We start from the raw sequence: 16,273 nt of genomic DNA, 5'->3' as shown, positions 1-16,273 counted from the left end.
CATTTTATATACAAGTATCATTTACCGAGGGCTGTCGGATCGAAAAAACCTTTATGAGCATAATAGCTTCTATGTCATACATTTAAAGGTCTCAGATGTTAAAACATACATAGTTACCACTTTCGCATCTCGCAAGTTTAAGAAGACAGCCTAGATTATAGATTCGACAGTAATTTACCTTATGGTAATTATGCTTCATACCTGTTATATAATTTAATTTAATATACTATAGTATAATTTTAGTTTAAGCAAAAATGTATTTATTTTTGAAACATAGGCGCAACATTGGAAAAGTTCCTTGTGGTTGCTATAAAGTGTGATTGAAAACACTAGAATGGCATCCCTTTGTGGATAATTGAAGTTGCCCAAACATTTATCTCAGTGCCTTCGGCTGGACAAGAGCTCCTTGTGTTGACTGCCCTGGTAAAATGTTCGTGAGAAATGTCATTAATACGAGCGAATGATGTGACTGCCTGGAGATGTGGATGGGAATGTTGCCTCATTCCGCCCTTGCAACTCCCTCCGCACCGCACCGCACCGCATTGTTGCACTTAATTAATGTGGGGATGGAGTGGAGGTGCTCCTTCCAACTCGCATCCTCCTGGCGAACACGCCCTCGGCATGCACTCGACGTGGTCAGTAGAAGCAGTGGTAGTCCCTGGACCACACCAGACCATATATGGGGTCAAGTCGTCAGAGGCGTCGTCGCATCTCGCAATGGAGAGTGATCCATGGAGCACTTAGAACCAGGCGATAATGGTCGAACGTTTATCTATTCCAATACAGCCGGTCTGTACTGGACTAGCTCCCAAACCAATCGCCGGCTGAAAGGCGTTAACAAATTATTTGAAACATGTAGCGCCGCGTTGGCATCCAATAATCCTCCCCGCACTTAGATCCCAACCTTAACCAACGCGTCCCATCCACTTCCCTTCCATCCAATGGAATCCTCCTCCTGGAGCGACCCTCTGTGGGCCAAGCAGGCGTTAATAGGCATTGCGATGCGAATAATTTGCAATTATAGTTAATTGTAATCGTCATTGCTGATGTTCCTGTGCGGCAATCGAGAGTTGGTGTTCGGTTTCTTTTCTTTTATTGAGATTGGCTTGCTCACCCAGTGTGTGTATGTGTTTGGCTCGGGGCCATTGTAATATGTACAACATTTCGCGTTTGCTTAAGCGATGGTTTTACGTGGCTAGACAAATGGATATTAAGGCTATTACTTACTGGAGTATGTGTGTTCGCAGGAGTAAAACATCTGTACAAATATACCCGACGAACATCAGGCGTATTCCAGAGACTTTTCTCACTGCTTTAATTTTGCATATTTTGTACAACTATACTTAATGCTCTTAGTGAAAATTCGAACTAAGTTTTGCAGATATATTTCGCACATATGGTTTACCCCTGCGTTCTTGAGCTATTTTAGAGCAGCAGAGCTGTACGAATATTATTAGATCTTTTGAAGTACAATTTACTTTAATAAATCACAAGCCAAAAATAACTCGGTAAGATTATTTAGGAATCAAGGCCAGCAAACTGCCTTTCAAGACTTCTTTGATAGAATCGTTGCTACAGCGAGAGTGTAAAATGTAACCAGTGTCGGTATTGGTCGATATTGCTAAAATAGGACTGCACTCTGCAGATCCATGAACTTCTTACCTCCTGACCGTTGGGAATATATCAAAATTCCTGGGGTCAGGTCGGGTCCCCGATCCTTAATCTACTAGGTCGCTATATGTATTCTTCGTATCGCAAACTTAGATGCAAAGATCTTAGTAGTTATGACAAAATTATTACACTATGTGAAATGATCGCGGAATATCATTCGCTTATTGCTGCTCCTTGGGAGCCGTACCTTAAAGATAAGAAAAATACTCAGTTCCAGTGTTCTCGATGCTCGGTGCTCCTATGGGGTTTACGGAATACTCAGTACAGGATGCCGGGATGGACGGCCCCGCTGCGCTGGAAGTACACATTCGGATTGCTGCTCAACGTGGGCTCCAGCGTGGTGTAGAGGTTCGTTTCGTCTGGTCGTATAAACATGCCTGGAAAAAGCCAGAATTACTATCCATTCGGAGTTCATGAACAGCTTTAATGCATGTGGGTAGTACATTTTGAGTGCAGAGATGCATAATCTCTAATGGGGTTACAAACTATGACAACCGACCATGTTAAATGTTCCCCATTTTATATTTATCTATTGTTTAAATCATTACATTAGCTGAGGCTCGACTGTTTCAAATAACGAAGACTAATCCAGAACTCAGCTAATTTAAAGAGAACTTTAATTTAATACACACATTTACATAAATCAGATAACAAAACTACTTGGAACAATACCATTAACACGTATCATCAATTGAATACTTTTATAGTTTGCTTTGCAGTTTTCTAATAGTTGAGTTAAAATTAAAAAAAACGATTTTCTTTTAATCAATTGATTTAGAAGTGTGAATAATTTAGCCAAATAAAATTTAACGAAGCTTAACCAAATAAAATAGATATTAAATTGGGGTTAATTGGCATATAAATCTATAAATGTATTTATAAATCTATAAATATATTTACAGCACAGTAACCCTAAACTGCTAAGGTAGGTATACAGGTATGTGATAATTGCGTACACTCTATCCACCAGATTGCATAATATTTATACATCACTTTCGGATGCCCTCCCTGCAGACAAAGGGTAATATCCCTAGGGGATCGTCAGCAATCGGCGAGTATTACCTGGCGCATAGCGCAGCGTTTTGGCCAACTGCGCCGCTTGTGTCATGGAGGTTAGCGAGTTGCCCAACTGTTTGAGGGTCAACGGCGTGAGCGTGGGCGGTGCGGCTTGCTGTGGTGGCGGTGGTTGCGGTGGCAGTGGTGGTGGTGGTGCGGGAGGATAATAGCAGAACGGGTGCGGACTCAGGTGTGCTGGAAAATAGTGATACATACGCGTATAACTCGGCGGTGCGGCGGTGACCAGAGCAACCCGATCTGTCGGCGGATTGCGGGTTTTGGTGGTGCGAGGTGCGGTGGTGCGGTGGTGGAGGAGTGGGTGCGTGTGTGGTTGGGAGTCCCAGTGCCCAGATCCCAGAGTAACCAAACCATTAACAAAACCAGTCGTGACCCACACACGCGTATTGGTAGTATTACGTATAGGATAAACATATATGTACAGTAATTATTGGTTTTTTGACAATAAATGTAAATTCAATTAAGTTTCGAAAAGGTAAAAATACCGGAAACAAAGCCAAAAGAGTCAACCAATAATGAAATAGGTTCCGAGTGATTGATGAACATAAGGGTAATGAAAAAATTACAGATACCACACGAATGGATTATGAAATGACATATGCAAGTGTGCGAGTCGTGAGCGTGTCGAGAATTTTTTGATTACGTTCGACAAGGTTTGAGGGTGATGATATAGGTGAAGTATGTTTTTACGATAAGGAGAAGATATGTATATAGTGTCGATGCAGCGATGATGATGATGATGATGATGATGATAATGACGATGATAATGACGATGATGAGGAGAATATTTTTGTTTTCGTTGTTGATGTTGTAGATGAGTGTCGTGTTGGTTGGCGGTGGTTTTTAGATGACAAGTGTATGCATGACAAGACAAATAAAAATTAAACAAAATAAAATAATAAAAGGGTGTACATGTATATTTATATATATTGTTTATATCTTTGTGTGTTTTCATGTGCTTAGATTGCAGCCATAGCCATAAGCTCGCACATAAATCAGTAAATATGTCACAATTCTGCCCACGGTCAGTCTTAATTGGCCTGACCCAAAGCCCGAACCCAGACGCAGATGTTCCCAATTCAAGGAAATTACGTTGCCATATTTCACACTTTTGCCGGCCAATTTATGGCGGACCTAATGATGTCAAACGATTTCATGTCAATGGGTTAACTCTACACCCCCGAGCCATGGAGAAAGTCCCATGTGTGCATTTAGTTTTGTTTTTACGGGTATTGGGCAAAAAACCCGAGCTATATCCATTGGAATCTTAATCGTTTTGTGTTGGATTTAAAAACAGCTTTGCCCTTGTTTATCAATCTTACGGAGCTGTGTGACCTTCATTACCGTAAAAGGTTAAAAAACTTGTATAGCGAAATAGCCAGAGGTTTGCTACACAATTTTTACACGACGCCGAATAAATATGCGTTATGGTTGCAGCTGCAATTTTTAACTTCCAGTATCCAACTTCTGGTTTATATTCACTTAAGAGGGCCAAAACCTTACAAATGTAAGATAAAGCAACGGACTGCAGCCGAGGCAATAACGTACGATTATTGCTATAATTCAAAGAGTGTGGCAAACTGTGTTAATTACATGAAAACCGACGAAAACTGAGGCTGGAAAATCGGGGGATCTGAACTCTGAACGGTGTTAAATGCTGCTCTTACATGCCAACCTCCTTTTTCCGTGGCACTCTCTTGGGCTTCTAATTAACTCAGAACAAATACTGCAATTAAGCCCGCTTGTTTTTGTGAGACTTCTGTTCTGTTTCCCCTACCATGAATGTGGAATTATGTGTCAGAAAATGAAACTTCTTGTCTGAGCCAGAATCGTAATCTCTAGCTGTATCCGTGCGCGTATATATACATATGTAAACATAAATATATACATATGTACATATATATGTGCATCTGTATCTGCGGTGGGCAGGCTTTTGCGCTTTGCGTAAAAAAGAAACTAGTCTTCAGCAGCAGCAGGCAGCTGAAGCGGCAAATTTGGCTTAATTCCGTTTGGACCGACTAGAAAATCTTTCTCTCCGATTTGAGCCGTCTGTCAGCTCACTTGGCCATTATGAATTATGTGCGCCAGCATTAAATATGCTACTTTAGCTCACAGCTGACAGCCAACTTAGCGAAACGAGACGAAATATAACCTAAACGCTAATTAAGTGCAAAAATGTATTGCCATTCTAGAGATTGAATTTCTTTGGTGTTGGTACACTACGTATCTATGTATGAGGCCGCCCTAGGAGTCAGGGAATTCGATATGGCTAGAGATGGTAGGAATACGTGACCCTGACATATTAAAAACCATGTTTAAAAGTGTTCTTTCCTTTTATAGATCTACTTAAATCTACGAAACTAGAATGCGCATTAAATTTTTGCTCAATTTGCTCGAATTTTTCTTAATTTAGTTTGCAATTAGATCTTGTGGGTTTCAAAAATGCCAACATTTACATATATCTGCGAATTACTGTAGAATTTTATGTTGTCATGTTGTTATTCATTTCTAAATAAAAGTGAATAAAAATTACTTATTACCCATACTAATTGGTTCTTTGACGTTATTCTAATTACGTTATGTGTTCCTGCGGCAACAGAAATATGTACAAAACGCATGTCTTTCCGGCTACTGAAGAAATTCTTTTTATGAATTATTTCCCTTCTTGAACTGGGCGATTTATTCCATCTCCATTATTTTCCCACCTTTAATTCCACTTTCCGTGTGTTGCCCGGCTGTTTTTACTTTTCCTCACTTGCATTTAATTATTTCTGCCTTTTTCACCGGCTGGGGAAAATTCATTAAAATTGCCATCTCTATTGGCGGAGACAGAGCCACGTTTTGCATTTTGCATTTGCAGTTGGTCGGAGTGCCCCCGCCCCAAGTGCATCTGCTTCCTCACCCTGGGCCCAGTATCTTCTATCTGGCTGGCAAGAAGTTGGAGTTAAACCAACTGCCGCACGTTGACTGATTGCTACGTGCAGATTGTCATTGTTCGTTTTTGTTGTAGGCCCAGCTCAGTTGCTCAGTTGCTCAGTTGGCCAGTTGCCTTCGCCGCTGTTGTTCTTGCCACAGCCGAGTTGCTTTTGTTACTGCTGCTGTTGTTAGTTGCTACATACTTTGCAGACTTGAGTAATTTCTTCGCCGAGCGCTGGCTTTTTGCTTTTTTAGACTTTCCTCATTGGCTTCGGCGTTGACTCTTTCTTTCTGCCTCCGGCCGCAGCGCCAAAGGTTCCTTGCTTTTGCCTTGGCCGTTGTCTGGCTCTTTGAGAGTGAGTTGCCAGATGTTGTGATATCACGAAGCAGCATTATAACTAATTGGCCACGTTCGTTCTAAGCCATCCCATCCCATCCCATACCATCCCAACTCCCCCATCCCCATCCCCATCCCCACAACTATTCCAGCCAGAGTTCATTGTCATGAACTGCGCCTAGGAGATTTTCCTACCCATTTCGAGGCGGAAGAAAAGCATTTTTCACATGGCCGCAACGCTAGGCAATTTGCATATTTCGGCTAAGGGCGTATGACCTTCAAATTGCTACAATTCAATTTACATTTCAACTAAGTGAGGGCTGTAAAGATGGTTGCTTAGCAGCGTATAACAATGCTGCAAAGTCGCACACAAAAAGCCATAGATTCATTTTCGTATAAGCTGAACTTGAATTAACTTTCTTGGGTCCTTGTTATGGTTTTCCCATAATTATTCCTGCTATTGAACATTATTCATGCTAATTGTAGATAGTTTATTATATAAACTTGTTTGCAATGACTTTTTGTAGCAGTAGGGATTGCAAAGGATTAACACTTTAAGGCAGTCATTATTTTGAAGCGGAATCAACTCGCACTTTTCGTATCTGTCCCCCATTCTTTTGTCGAGTCGATGGATATACCGTAAGGCCAAGGCGATCTCCTCACCAATTTAGCATAATAATTTTAGCATGTGCAGTTGGCGTGCGGTTCACTGGCTCCCTAGCCTTCCTCAGATCCTCTCCCCCCGGCGATCGGATGGCCTAAACCGCTTTGGGCCGGGCTAAGAGCTGGTACCAAGACCTGAGTTAGTTTTTCCGCTTTCGGTTTCATTGCCGCAATTCGGAACTGGTTATCGATTACGCTGCTGGCCGGCTGCTGGCACTTCTAGGCAAAACTAAATAACATCACTCCACAGCATCCTGCCCGGCTCTCCGAGGCAGCGGCTCCTATTGCAAACCGCTATAATTTTGTGGTAATATACAGTGACGCTCGTTTCAAGCACGTGCTGGCAGCATTTACCAAACTCATATATTAAGTCCCATAAACAGCCGCCGCAGCGGACTGCAAACTGAAGTTGGTTACGATACTCAACAACACGTACTTCACAGATTTGTACATTGCGCCATCGTCATCATCATGATTATCATCTTGCCCATCATCGTTGTCAAGTTTTCTGCCCCGCGCTGTTCTGTTCTGTTTTGTTCTTTTGTTTTTGCTCTTTGGTTTTTCAATTTCAAGTTCGTTGCCTCAGTCTTTGGCCTGCTGGCAGCGGTTTTAGAACAATTGAGGCTAATCGAATCTTTTTTATGTCATATTTTCGACAGCTGATGCTGGTCGAAGCGTTTCGATGGGTGCCCCACGGCAAAGTTATGCTCTAAACAAAGCCAGGTTAACAAAAATAATTTAATGGAAATTGTTGTATGATGTGTTTTTAGATTGCTTTAAATTTGGTTTTAATAATTGACAGCCTAGACAATCAAATATAACAGTTTGTGCTATCTTTTGTATTTACTTCGATGAATAAATAAAAAATGTGTTTTCCAACAACAGTTTAAGAAATAGTATTCAAATTGACCATGCAATTTGTTTAACGTGCTTTCTATTATAGTTGTTTTGTGTTTTTATATATTTTCGAGTTAAAAAATGGAAAACTAAGGTAACAACTTGTTAAAATCTAATATTAAACATAATTGTTGCGTATATTTCTCCGTGAGTATCGTACAACAAGAATACATTTTATTTGCAGCAACAAAAAAATGGAGGAACGAACTTTGGTTTACCCTTTCAGGCGGAAACTTAATACTTTCCAATTAGTTTTGTGGGCAAGTTATAATTTCTACAAAGGAATCTAATATAATAATGGCCATAATTTATGCACTTCTCATAACATAAATGAGATTTCTTTTAACTAAGCCCCATTGGGCCAACTGGTTTACGACAATGAAGCAACCATTTGGAAGTATCCATCAATAACACAAGAAACCTCGCCTGAGCTAAGCTTCAGGTCCTCAAGTGTGCAAAAAATAAAAAAAAATTCACATACAAAGCCAATCTTTGGACTGTGCACAGTTAAATGACTATGTGGCCTCCCTGGGCTCTTTATTGACAAATCCCCATCGATCGATAAACATATAAGACAAATAGAAAAAAAACTTCTACACGAGCCTCTGGAGTGTAGCGACAAGCTTTAACCTTCCAAGGTCTGCTCGAATCTGCTTGGATCTGCCCGACTCCATGGGCATGAATGATCGATTTTATGTATGTGGCTGCCTGGCATAAAGTCACTCAATAAAATAACAAAAAACTGAGACGTCGAGAAGGGAGAACAAAGACCGCTGCAGATGCCCAGATTGATGGGCCCGTCTTACTGACCAACTGGCCAAGTGGCGTCATTGCCAAGTCGAAGATGGGACACTCTGCGGACTGATAAGGTCACTGAATCGTCTCGGGAGCCATGTGCGCACAGATTCCAGTTGCAGTACTTCTCCACCCAGCGTTCGGGGCCCAGAGGTTAGGGTATAATGATAACATCACGCAGCGGCAACGGAAGCATGTACGAGTATCTATTTTTGTGGTACCGCCTGTCATCGCGCCGCTTGTTGCTAACAGCTGCCCGAAGCACTTACAACAATGCGACTCTAATTAAAGCAGCCTAGCAACCTTGAACTCTCGTTCAATCAGCGGCAAAAGGCTGCTCATCCCCACGACATCCTTTCGGCCCCATCCAGCCGAATCCGAACCCACACAGCAAGAAATTGTATTAAAACACACACGACATGATTAACTGTCAGATTTTCCGCTGAATATTTGGTTTTATGCGAGCAAAATCAAATGACTTAGGCAACGAACTCATAAATTGGTTCATTATTCATCAATGCTACTTCATATTTTCGGGATTAATTTGATTAGATCGGATCAATATCATAAATAATATAAAAGAAATCATGGTTTCATAATTTGTAATAATAATAATCTCTTGTCATTGTAAATGGTTATTTTTAATTTTACTTCGACTTGCGCAAAATACGTTTCTTTCTTGTTTAGATGTCTAAAGTCTGCAAGGGTATAATAGATTCGCCGCTAGTTTCCTCCTTGTTTTCATATAATATTTTAAAGCAGTGGTTATGCAATGCATATGTACACAAATCCATTTAAAAGAGATCACAATTTTTCTGTGTGCAAGAAAGACCCAAGCTGCAGCTGTCAATCTGCGTTCGTTCCTCGCCTTCGACTTTGACTTCATGGCGGCAATCATCGAGAGCTGGCCTCTGTCTGCGCCCTTTCCCCCGGTCCACTGATCCCCTGCTCCTGCCCTTGCCCTGGAATCTTTTGGCCCGGCTCATTCCTTGGCGTCAACGCCGTTAGCTGTCGTTTAGTTTATTGTTGCAAATTGTTCAGTGAATTATGTGCCGAACTGCTTGCTGCCAACGACCACACACACAAGTGCCAGTGAATGTGTATATTTGAAGGCTTGGCAGGAAATTCGATATTATGGATTTATTGGAAATGTCTTTCGACTCACCCTGCGGTTTCGGCTTACCAGTTGTGAGATTCCTAATTTGTATCAAATAAATTTATGATTTAAGGTCATGCAAGTTTTTGATGACTTTTATGTATTAGTACATTTTAATTAATTAAACCATTAATTGCAATGGAAGGGCTCCAACATAATTGTGTTTTTATAAATAATTGGTAAGGTAGAGTTCACTAGAGATAACAATTTATAAGGTAGCTTTTCATTTTATTCATTTTTAATTTAGCGCTGTTCTTTATTACTGTGCAAAATACCGGAAACAAGTTATGGTCTTATTTAAAAATGCAGTTCCTATTTTTGTTCGCCATTTTTACCAATGCCCATGCAGAGCCTATGCATATAAACGTTTTGTTTCCCATCGGATACAATAGATTCAATGATCCAATAATCGAGAACCCCAGCAGTAGATTGCATCTTACTTCAGCCTCTGCTTAAGCTGTCAACTTGCCAGCCAAATCAAGTTCGTTGCCCAAGTCATTTGCTCTTCAATCAGCCCAAGCAATTGCACGAAAAGGGAAAAACTTTTGATTTTTCTCTTGCCTCATCGCCTTATGTAAATTTTCAGCTGCTGCCCACATGTAGCTCCAGTTTTTTCTTTCTGTGCCCTTAATCAAGCCGAGACCCTTGCTGTCGTTCCCTTTGGTTCACTTCACTCACCCTGGCTCAAGTTGAAGTCGAAGTCGGAGTCGGAGTCGAAGAGTCAGCGAGACAACTACACAACCCACACACATGTTTCTGGATCGGATCGGATCGGATTGGATTGGATCGGGCTAGACTATGGGCTGAGGTATGGGTCTGGTCTGGGTACGATAATGGCAGCGATTGCAGCTCTCGGCTGATGTTTGCTTCTTTTGCTTGTTAAGCTTTGTGCCTACTTTGATTTTGCTGGGCTCCGTGTGTCTCCAGACATTTGTCGTTGGCTCTTAAGGTTTCTGCCTGCTGCCTAGTTTTTCGTTCGTCGTTGATTTCTGTTACCCCTCAAATGCACTTTCAATTGCAGACAGCTTGACGTGTATATATGTAGCCGGGCCAGAGCACTATATCTCTCATTTATCTATCTATATACGAACCTACCTATATTTCGTCTGTCGCCGGCGGCTGCCTCACTTGCTGCCTTTCTTCACCCGAGCACCGATCACCGATCACCGAGCCGGAATTGGAATTGGAACTGAAATCGGAATACGAGGCGCTGAGCTCTAAGCCCGGGCTGCCCACAGGCACTTTGGCTTGTGGGCCGTGGCTCCAACTCCAGATTCGGCTCCAGCTTCCCCAAAGTTTCAGCTGCACCTCGGCTTTTGTCCTGCTCCTAATGCATGGCTCAAATACTGTTCAGATTCGGCTTCGGATTCGGACTTGGAGTCGTCGTCAAGTAGCTGCCATGTACTCGCATGACGCTTCCTACTAAGGCCTTCCAGCGCATTGTAATAATTTGGAATCCTTTTGCAGCTCTCAGTAGCTGGATTCCGTGAAAAGATTTGAACATTTAAAATAGTTAACAACGTTCGATGCCTTATGCATGTCTTATGCATCTTCTGTTAACAAAATGTATGTCTTCAATTTCGGTAGGCCTAAGGTAGTTATATATTGCGCACAGCGTTGCGCAGAGCATTTGTGCTTTGTTTTCCACATGAACTACCCCAAGTTTTCCTCTCTTATTTTCATTCGAAATGCTTTTGCTGACTGTAATCATACTTTAGTGATGTATTTACTTTAATTAAATTACGTAAAGTGTTACGTAGCTCAAGCACGCACATTTTAAATCCCCCACTGGGCGCCCTTCCTTCTCCGAAGTCCCCCATATTATTCCAGTTCGCCACACACTTAGACCACTCCACTTGTGCTTTCATTAGAAAGCTAAAATATTTTAAACGCCTTTTTGTCGTTTAGAAAGAAGAAAACGAAAACTAATAAATATAATACACATAAATTCAAATATTGTTTCTGCCAGGCAGTCCATAAATGGCCGAAAATTGCAAAGTCAGCTTCTACTGTTAGTCGTCTAAAATTGTCTTTACCCAGTTCCACTTGCTCTTTGAAAAGCCCAGTTCCACTTGCTCTTTGAAAAGCGAATTTCATTGACAACGATATTTATCACCGACCAACGTGAAATTTCACGAATAAGTTTTCAGTGGTGTTGATGGCTTTATTTGCATCGGCAGAAATGATTTAAGCCGCAGCAGCGAAATCTTAATCAAAGACCTAACCCACGAACCTGGACGTTCTCACATAGAAAATGAAAACGAAAGCTAAAAGACAGATGGATCGCTAGATGTGAGCTGTTTTCACACTTGGCTTACACGACGACTGTGGCGTCGGAAAAATTAATATACCAAACAATTACACGGCCCGGCAAAACAATTTTAAGCCCAGTTAATGCCGCCGCACAGTGGCTGCAAGCTACGCAAATCCGCCACGAAAAATTGCACACAACTGCCAGTGGCCGAGAAATGAAAGCGCTAAAATTTGCATACAAGCAAATGAAGCGCAGCAAAAGGAAAATTGCCTCACATACTAAGTGGAAAAGAAACCAAATGCAAAACCAATGCAAATGAAAATAATGACAGGGCGCGGTTCGTGAAATTGTCTAATTATTTATTTGGCATTGGCAATGACAATGAAACCGAGAGTACTGGATTTTCATTTTCCCTGATTTAGTGCAAAAACAATTTTTCTATTTGTACAATGAATGCTGATTGAAAAATATTGATAGAGAATTGAGAATAATAATAAACAATGATGTTGGACACAAATTATTGAGACTAGCTTATTGCCTTAAGCATTTCAAAATACACAATGTGTATTTCTAGTAATTTTCTACCTACAAATTGTGAAATATAGTTCGATTCATGTGTTCATTTTGGGTACTTATACCACTGTACGTTGGCCACAGTCTGCTGAAGCTCACAGTGTTTGAAAGTTAAGACTTTTGATTTTTTCCCCCGACTTTGTTTTTGCTTTTAGAAAGACCAAACAAATGGATAAACAAGAGTTCAAGAGGTTGCCAGCCCCGCCCCTTGGCGCACATGAGGCAAGAAAGAAAAGAAAGTTATTACAAAATTAACAGAGGCTGACAGCTGACAAGGGCAGAGGGATGGGGCTGAAATGGAACTGTGTCCAGGTTGAGTGGGGTCCGATCGCCTCGGGCAGAATTGTGAATTGTGACAAATTTGGAGAAGAAATAGCTCGTAGGAGCGGGACTTACCACCTCCATTGTTGGCACTGGAGCAGTGTTTGGAGCTGAGTCCCTGGCCCGTGTTGGATGCAGAGTTGGGCAGTCCGCAACCACTCATCACGCCGTACTTGATGGGCTTGAAGTGGAAGAACGAGGGGGAGTAGCCTGATCCGGCGCGGCTCAAGGAACTGAACTGCTCTTCGCGGTCCTCCACGTAGAGGCCCTCCTTGCCCATGGCCGCCAGTTGTCTGCCCTTGGGCATGAACATCACCAGGAAGACCGTGGCGGAAGTGGCCACCAGGCCGAAGGCCACGCAAGCGTCCTTATGTCGCTCGGCCACGGCCAGCCCGCATAGCATCCATCCCAGCCAGATGGGGATGGCTCCCCCGATGGCCAGCCCAATGTAGGTGGCCTCACGGTAGTTGTCCCGGATGCCGCGCGACTTAATGGCCAGCACGGCGATGAAGACGATCAGAAAGACAATGTAGATCAGCGAGAAGAGCAGCTCCGTGAACTGGGTCTTGCAGAGCGGTATTAGCACGGTGCTGACCGCCGCTATCCGGGTGTAGATCTCCGGAGTGCCGTCCAGCGTGGTGTAGGACGTGGGGTAAAACAGTGCCGAGTAGTTGGTCTGTGAGGCCACCGTGGTGCTGAGGAAGCCACTTCCCATCACAGGCACACTGGTGGTGTACACCTCCGGTGGTTGAGTGAGCAGCCACTGACCTCCGATCGCCACCTGAATGAGCAGCGCAAAGAGGAGTAGCAATCCCTGGTATGGAGCCGGCAGATACACCCCTCCATTCAGACTAATCAGAAATACGCACTTGACCAGCAGGGCGGCAAAGACCAGGGCGTAGGACACACCCACTCCGAAGCGGATGGCCCCGCAACTGATCAAGGAGGGCTGAGCGGTGATGATGGCCCCTAAACTAGCGCAGGCGAAAAGGCCGAGGAGCAGCATCTGGCCCAGAAAAAGGTGTCTTCGCGACGGCGACGTCCGCCAGGCCTTGAAGAGCACAAAGATCTCAAAGGCTGCCATCATCAGCATGGTGAGGGTGGCCAGGACTAGCACCGGCACCACCCACGGCTCCTTGCGCAAGCCTGCGAAGGGCAAGTGGGTGGACACTATGCTGGGAGGCGTGCTGTTAGAGCTGCTCCCAGGAGTCACCCGTCCAGTGGTGCCGGCAGCTCGCGCCTTAGCCCCCGAACTACGACGGGGCGTGGCTGGTGTGGTGGTGGACGTGGTGGTGCTAGAACTACTGGCTGATAGTGTGGGCACCACAAAGAATTCCGTGGACATTTCGAGACGGGCAGCACTGGAGACATTGCCACCCGGAAAATTGAGATCTATTTGCTTGGCAGATCGCTGGGACTGAGGAGCTGCCGGAGTAGTGGTACTAGTGGTGGTACTAGTGGTGGTACTTGTGGTAGTACTGGTGGTAGTGGTGGTGCTGGTGGCATTACGGCTACTCGGCTTGAGCACCTGGTAGGCGTTACGATCGGATTCCTGGCTGGTCACCAGGCGCACCCGCCGCCAAATGTTGTTGCCATTAACGCTGAGGCTGCGCGACGCCGGCGTGGTGGCGATCAGCTGCAGGATCAGCAGCAGGATCAGCAGCAGGTGGCGTCTAACGGCCATTGAAAGTGGTGACCTTCGATGCCCTGGATCTCTGATCAAGTAATCAAACGCGGCACATCTCTCGCGAACGCACACTAACCACGCACACGCGATCGCGATTCTCCAGGCTCGAAAATTCTTTAGTCTTCGCAGGCCCTCGATCTCAATTCAATTCTGCGGTCTTATTCTTCTCGATTCTCGCGCTAAAACGTCCGCTTGCTCCGATCGACCAACTGCAACTGACTGGCGGCTCTGCAAGTTGGGCTTTGGACCGGCTTAGTCGTTTGAGACCAGTTTGACGGCAGCCCAGTCGAACTAACACTTGTTTGAGTTCGATGTGCGTTTGCTGGCCCGGCTAACACTTACAGGAACGCAACATTATAGCGCTACAGCGTGGGAGGCAGTTGGGCTTTAGGTCTGTTTTATATGATTTTTGGCAATGTAACATTTTCCGAGCATTTATGTAAATATTTTTTTAATTCAGTCACTCGCTCTTCTGGGTTTTAAGGTTAAACACATATTTAGGTTCAAGAACTACTGTTTGGAACAGCTCGACTACTCGGTGAAATTTATTGCTTTGATCTATAAAGCTAAGATTTAATAATTGGCATAATTAAGAACGCTTTTTATCTTTAATTTGCTTACCAATCCGTTCGAGTAAAAACTTTGAGAAAAGCAGCAACCCATATAATCCAGGAACTCATTTACACATTTATGTATAAACAAATAAAGTATCTTTTGCATTTGATAATAAATCAAATTTGATTTCATATTATGGGATATTATCATCGGTCTAGCAACTTTTCCCTCCGCAGTTGGTTGCAAGTTGCAACCATCCGCAGACGCGATCCACAGACTTAGCCCATGATCCACAGACTTAGCACAGACTCCACATTGAAACCGATTGCGGGATGGAGAACACTTTCATTCGTTCTGCATATGCGGAATTTCAGCTTATGCTGAAATGCTGCTGCTCGACTTGGCTGGTAGGAAAGTGCTATGGGCCATTATCTATTAGCCAACCGCTTTTGCGGTCTCCTCGCGCAGCCTCTCTCCTCGAAAAAGAGCCAACAAAAGGCCAAATAGCGAAATCCGCGCACAAAAGGCGATTGTAAATCAAAAGAGCGCTAATGATATATCGATATACAAAGTGTTGAGGCGGGAAAGGCAACGCCAATAGCATTCGAAACGGCAATAGCAATAGGAACTCGCTCTGAACTGATTCCTTAGGCATTATTGTGTGCGGCGCGCGCTTTCAGCAAACCACAGTTAGAACTCGGATCACCTGAATGAGTGGGCAAGAAAGGTGTTAGGAAATGTAATGCATAAAATCGGCACTCAAGTGGGTCTAAGCCGTAATCATGCATAGTCTTTAGGGACAGACCACAGGTACTGACCTAAATAAATATCTTAGAGCTATTTATAATAAATAATAATAATGTTCGAAACTAGGTAATCTTTAAACTTATGTACGATATACTTATATGACAATCCGATTGCAAGTAGCTCTAATACCAAATGGTCCTGTGACAGGTAAAGGCCAACTTTCTGAAGAATCTTGAGGTAAAACGAAGTCTGCGCTTTGGCCCAAGCGGACCTTATTGGCCACTAGACATTTATCTCCATATTTGGCGCGGACGGCAAACCGCAGCCATTAGTAGCAACAAATGTTATGTAGATCATGTCGACGGCGACCGAGCTCCACCCCCACCACCACCCCCCTAGGACCGGACTAACTTGCCACCGCCCGAGTTGCCAACTTACGGTATCGGTAGTGACGATCTGCGAGTTTGGAGGGTCAGAGTCCGGCATCTGCGTTCTGTATTGACATGGAGGCGGGTAAATAACCTTTCGGCGTGGCCCGAATTCAGAGTCGGAAAAAACAATTCGCGCAAATGAGCGCGTAGTCAAATTTGTGACTGGCCATAACCGACCATAACTCAACTCGGCTTC

General features: G+C 43.6%; 1 protein-coding gene across 3 annotated transcripts; it reads right to left on the bottom strand.

Annotated features, from left to right (window-relative positions):
- Positions 1-1,729: 1,729 nt before the first annotated feature.
- On the bottom strand, positions 1,730-14,487 carry LOC120448660. Of its 3 annotated transcripts, none has more exons than XM_039630795.1 (3): positions 12,733-14,487; positions 2,734-2,985; positions 1,730-2,048 (listed from the first exon to the last, which is right to left on the bottom strand). In XM_039630795.1, exons 1-3 carry the CDS (start codon positions 14,339-14,341, stop codon positions 1,930-1,932), a joined length of 1,980 nt encoding a protein of 659 aa, XP_039486729.1. In that variant the 5' UTR covers positions 14,342-14,487; the 3' UTR covers positions 1,730-1,929. The 3 variants fall into 3 exon arrangements, with proteins under 3 accessions (XP_039486729.1, XP_039486727.1, XP_039486728.1); XM_039630793.1 differs by having other exon boundaries at positions 2,734-2,922; positions 12,733-14,341; XM_039630794.1 differs by lacking the exon at positions 2,734-2,985 and having other exon boundaries at positions 12,733-14,341.
- Positions 14,488-16,273: the final 1,786 nt, after the last annotated feature.

This window comes from Drosophila santomea, chromosome 3L (genome assembly GCF_016746245.2).
Source record: "Drosophila santomea strain STO CAGO 1482 chromosome 3L, Prin_Dsan_1.1, whole genome shotgun sequence".
Taxonomy (NCBI): Eukaryota; Metazoa; Arthropoda; class Insecta; order Diptera; family Drosophilidae; genus Drosophila; species Drosophila santomea.
The sequence above is the reverse complement of the archived record's forward strand: the minus strand, read 5'-3'. Positions and strand labels throughout refer to the sequence as shown.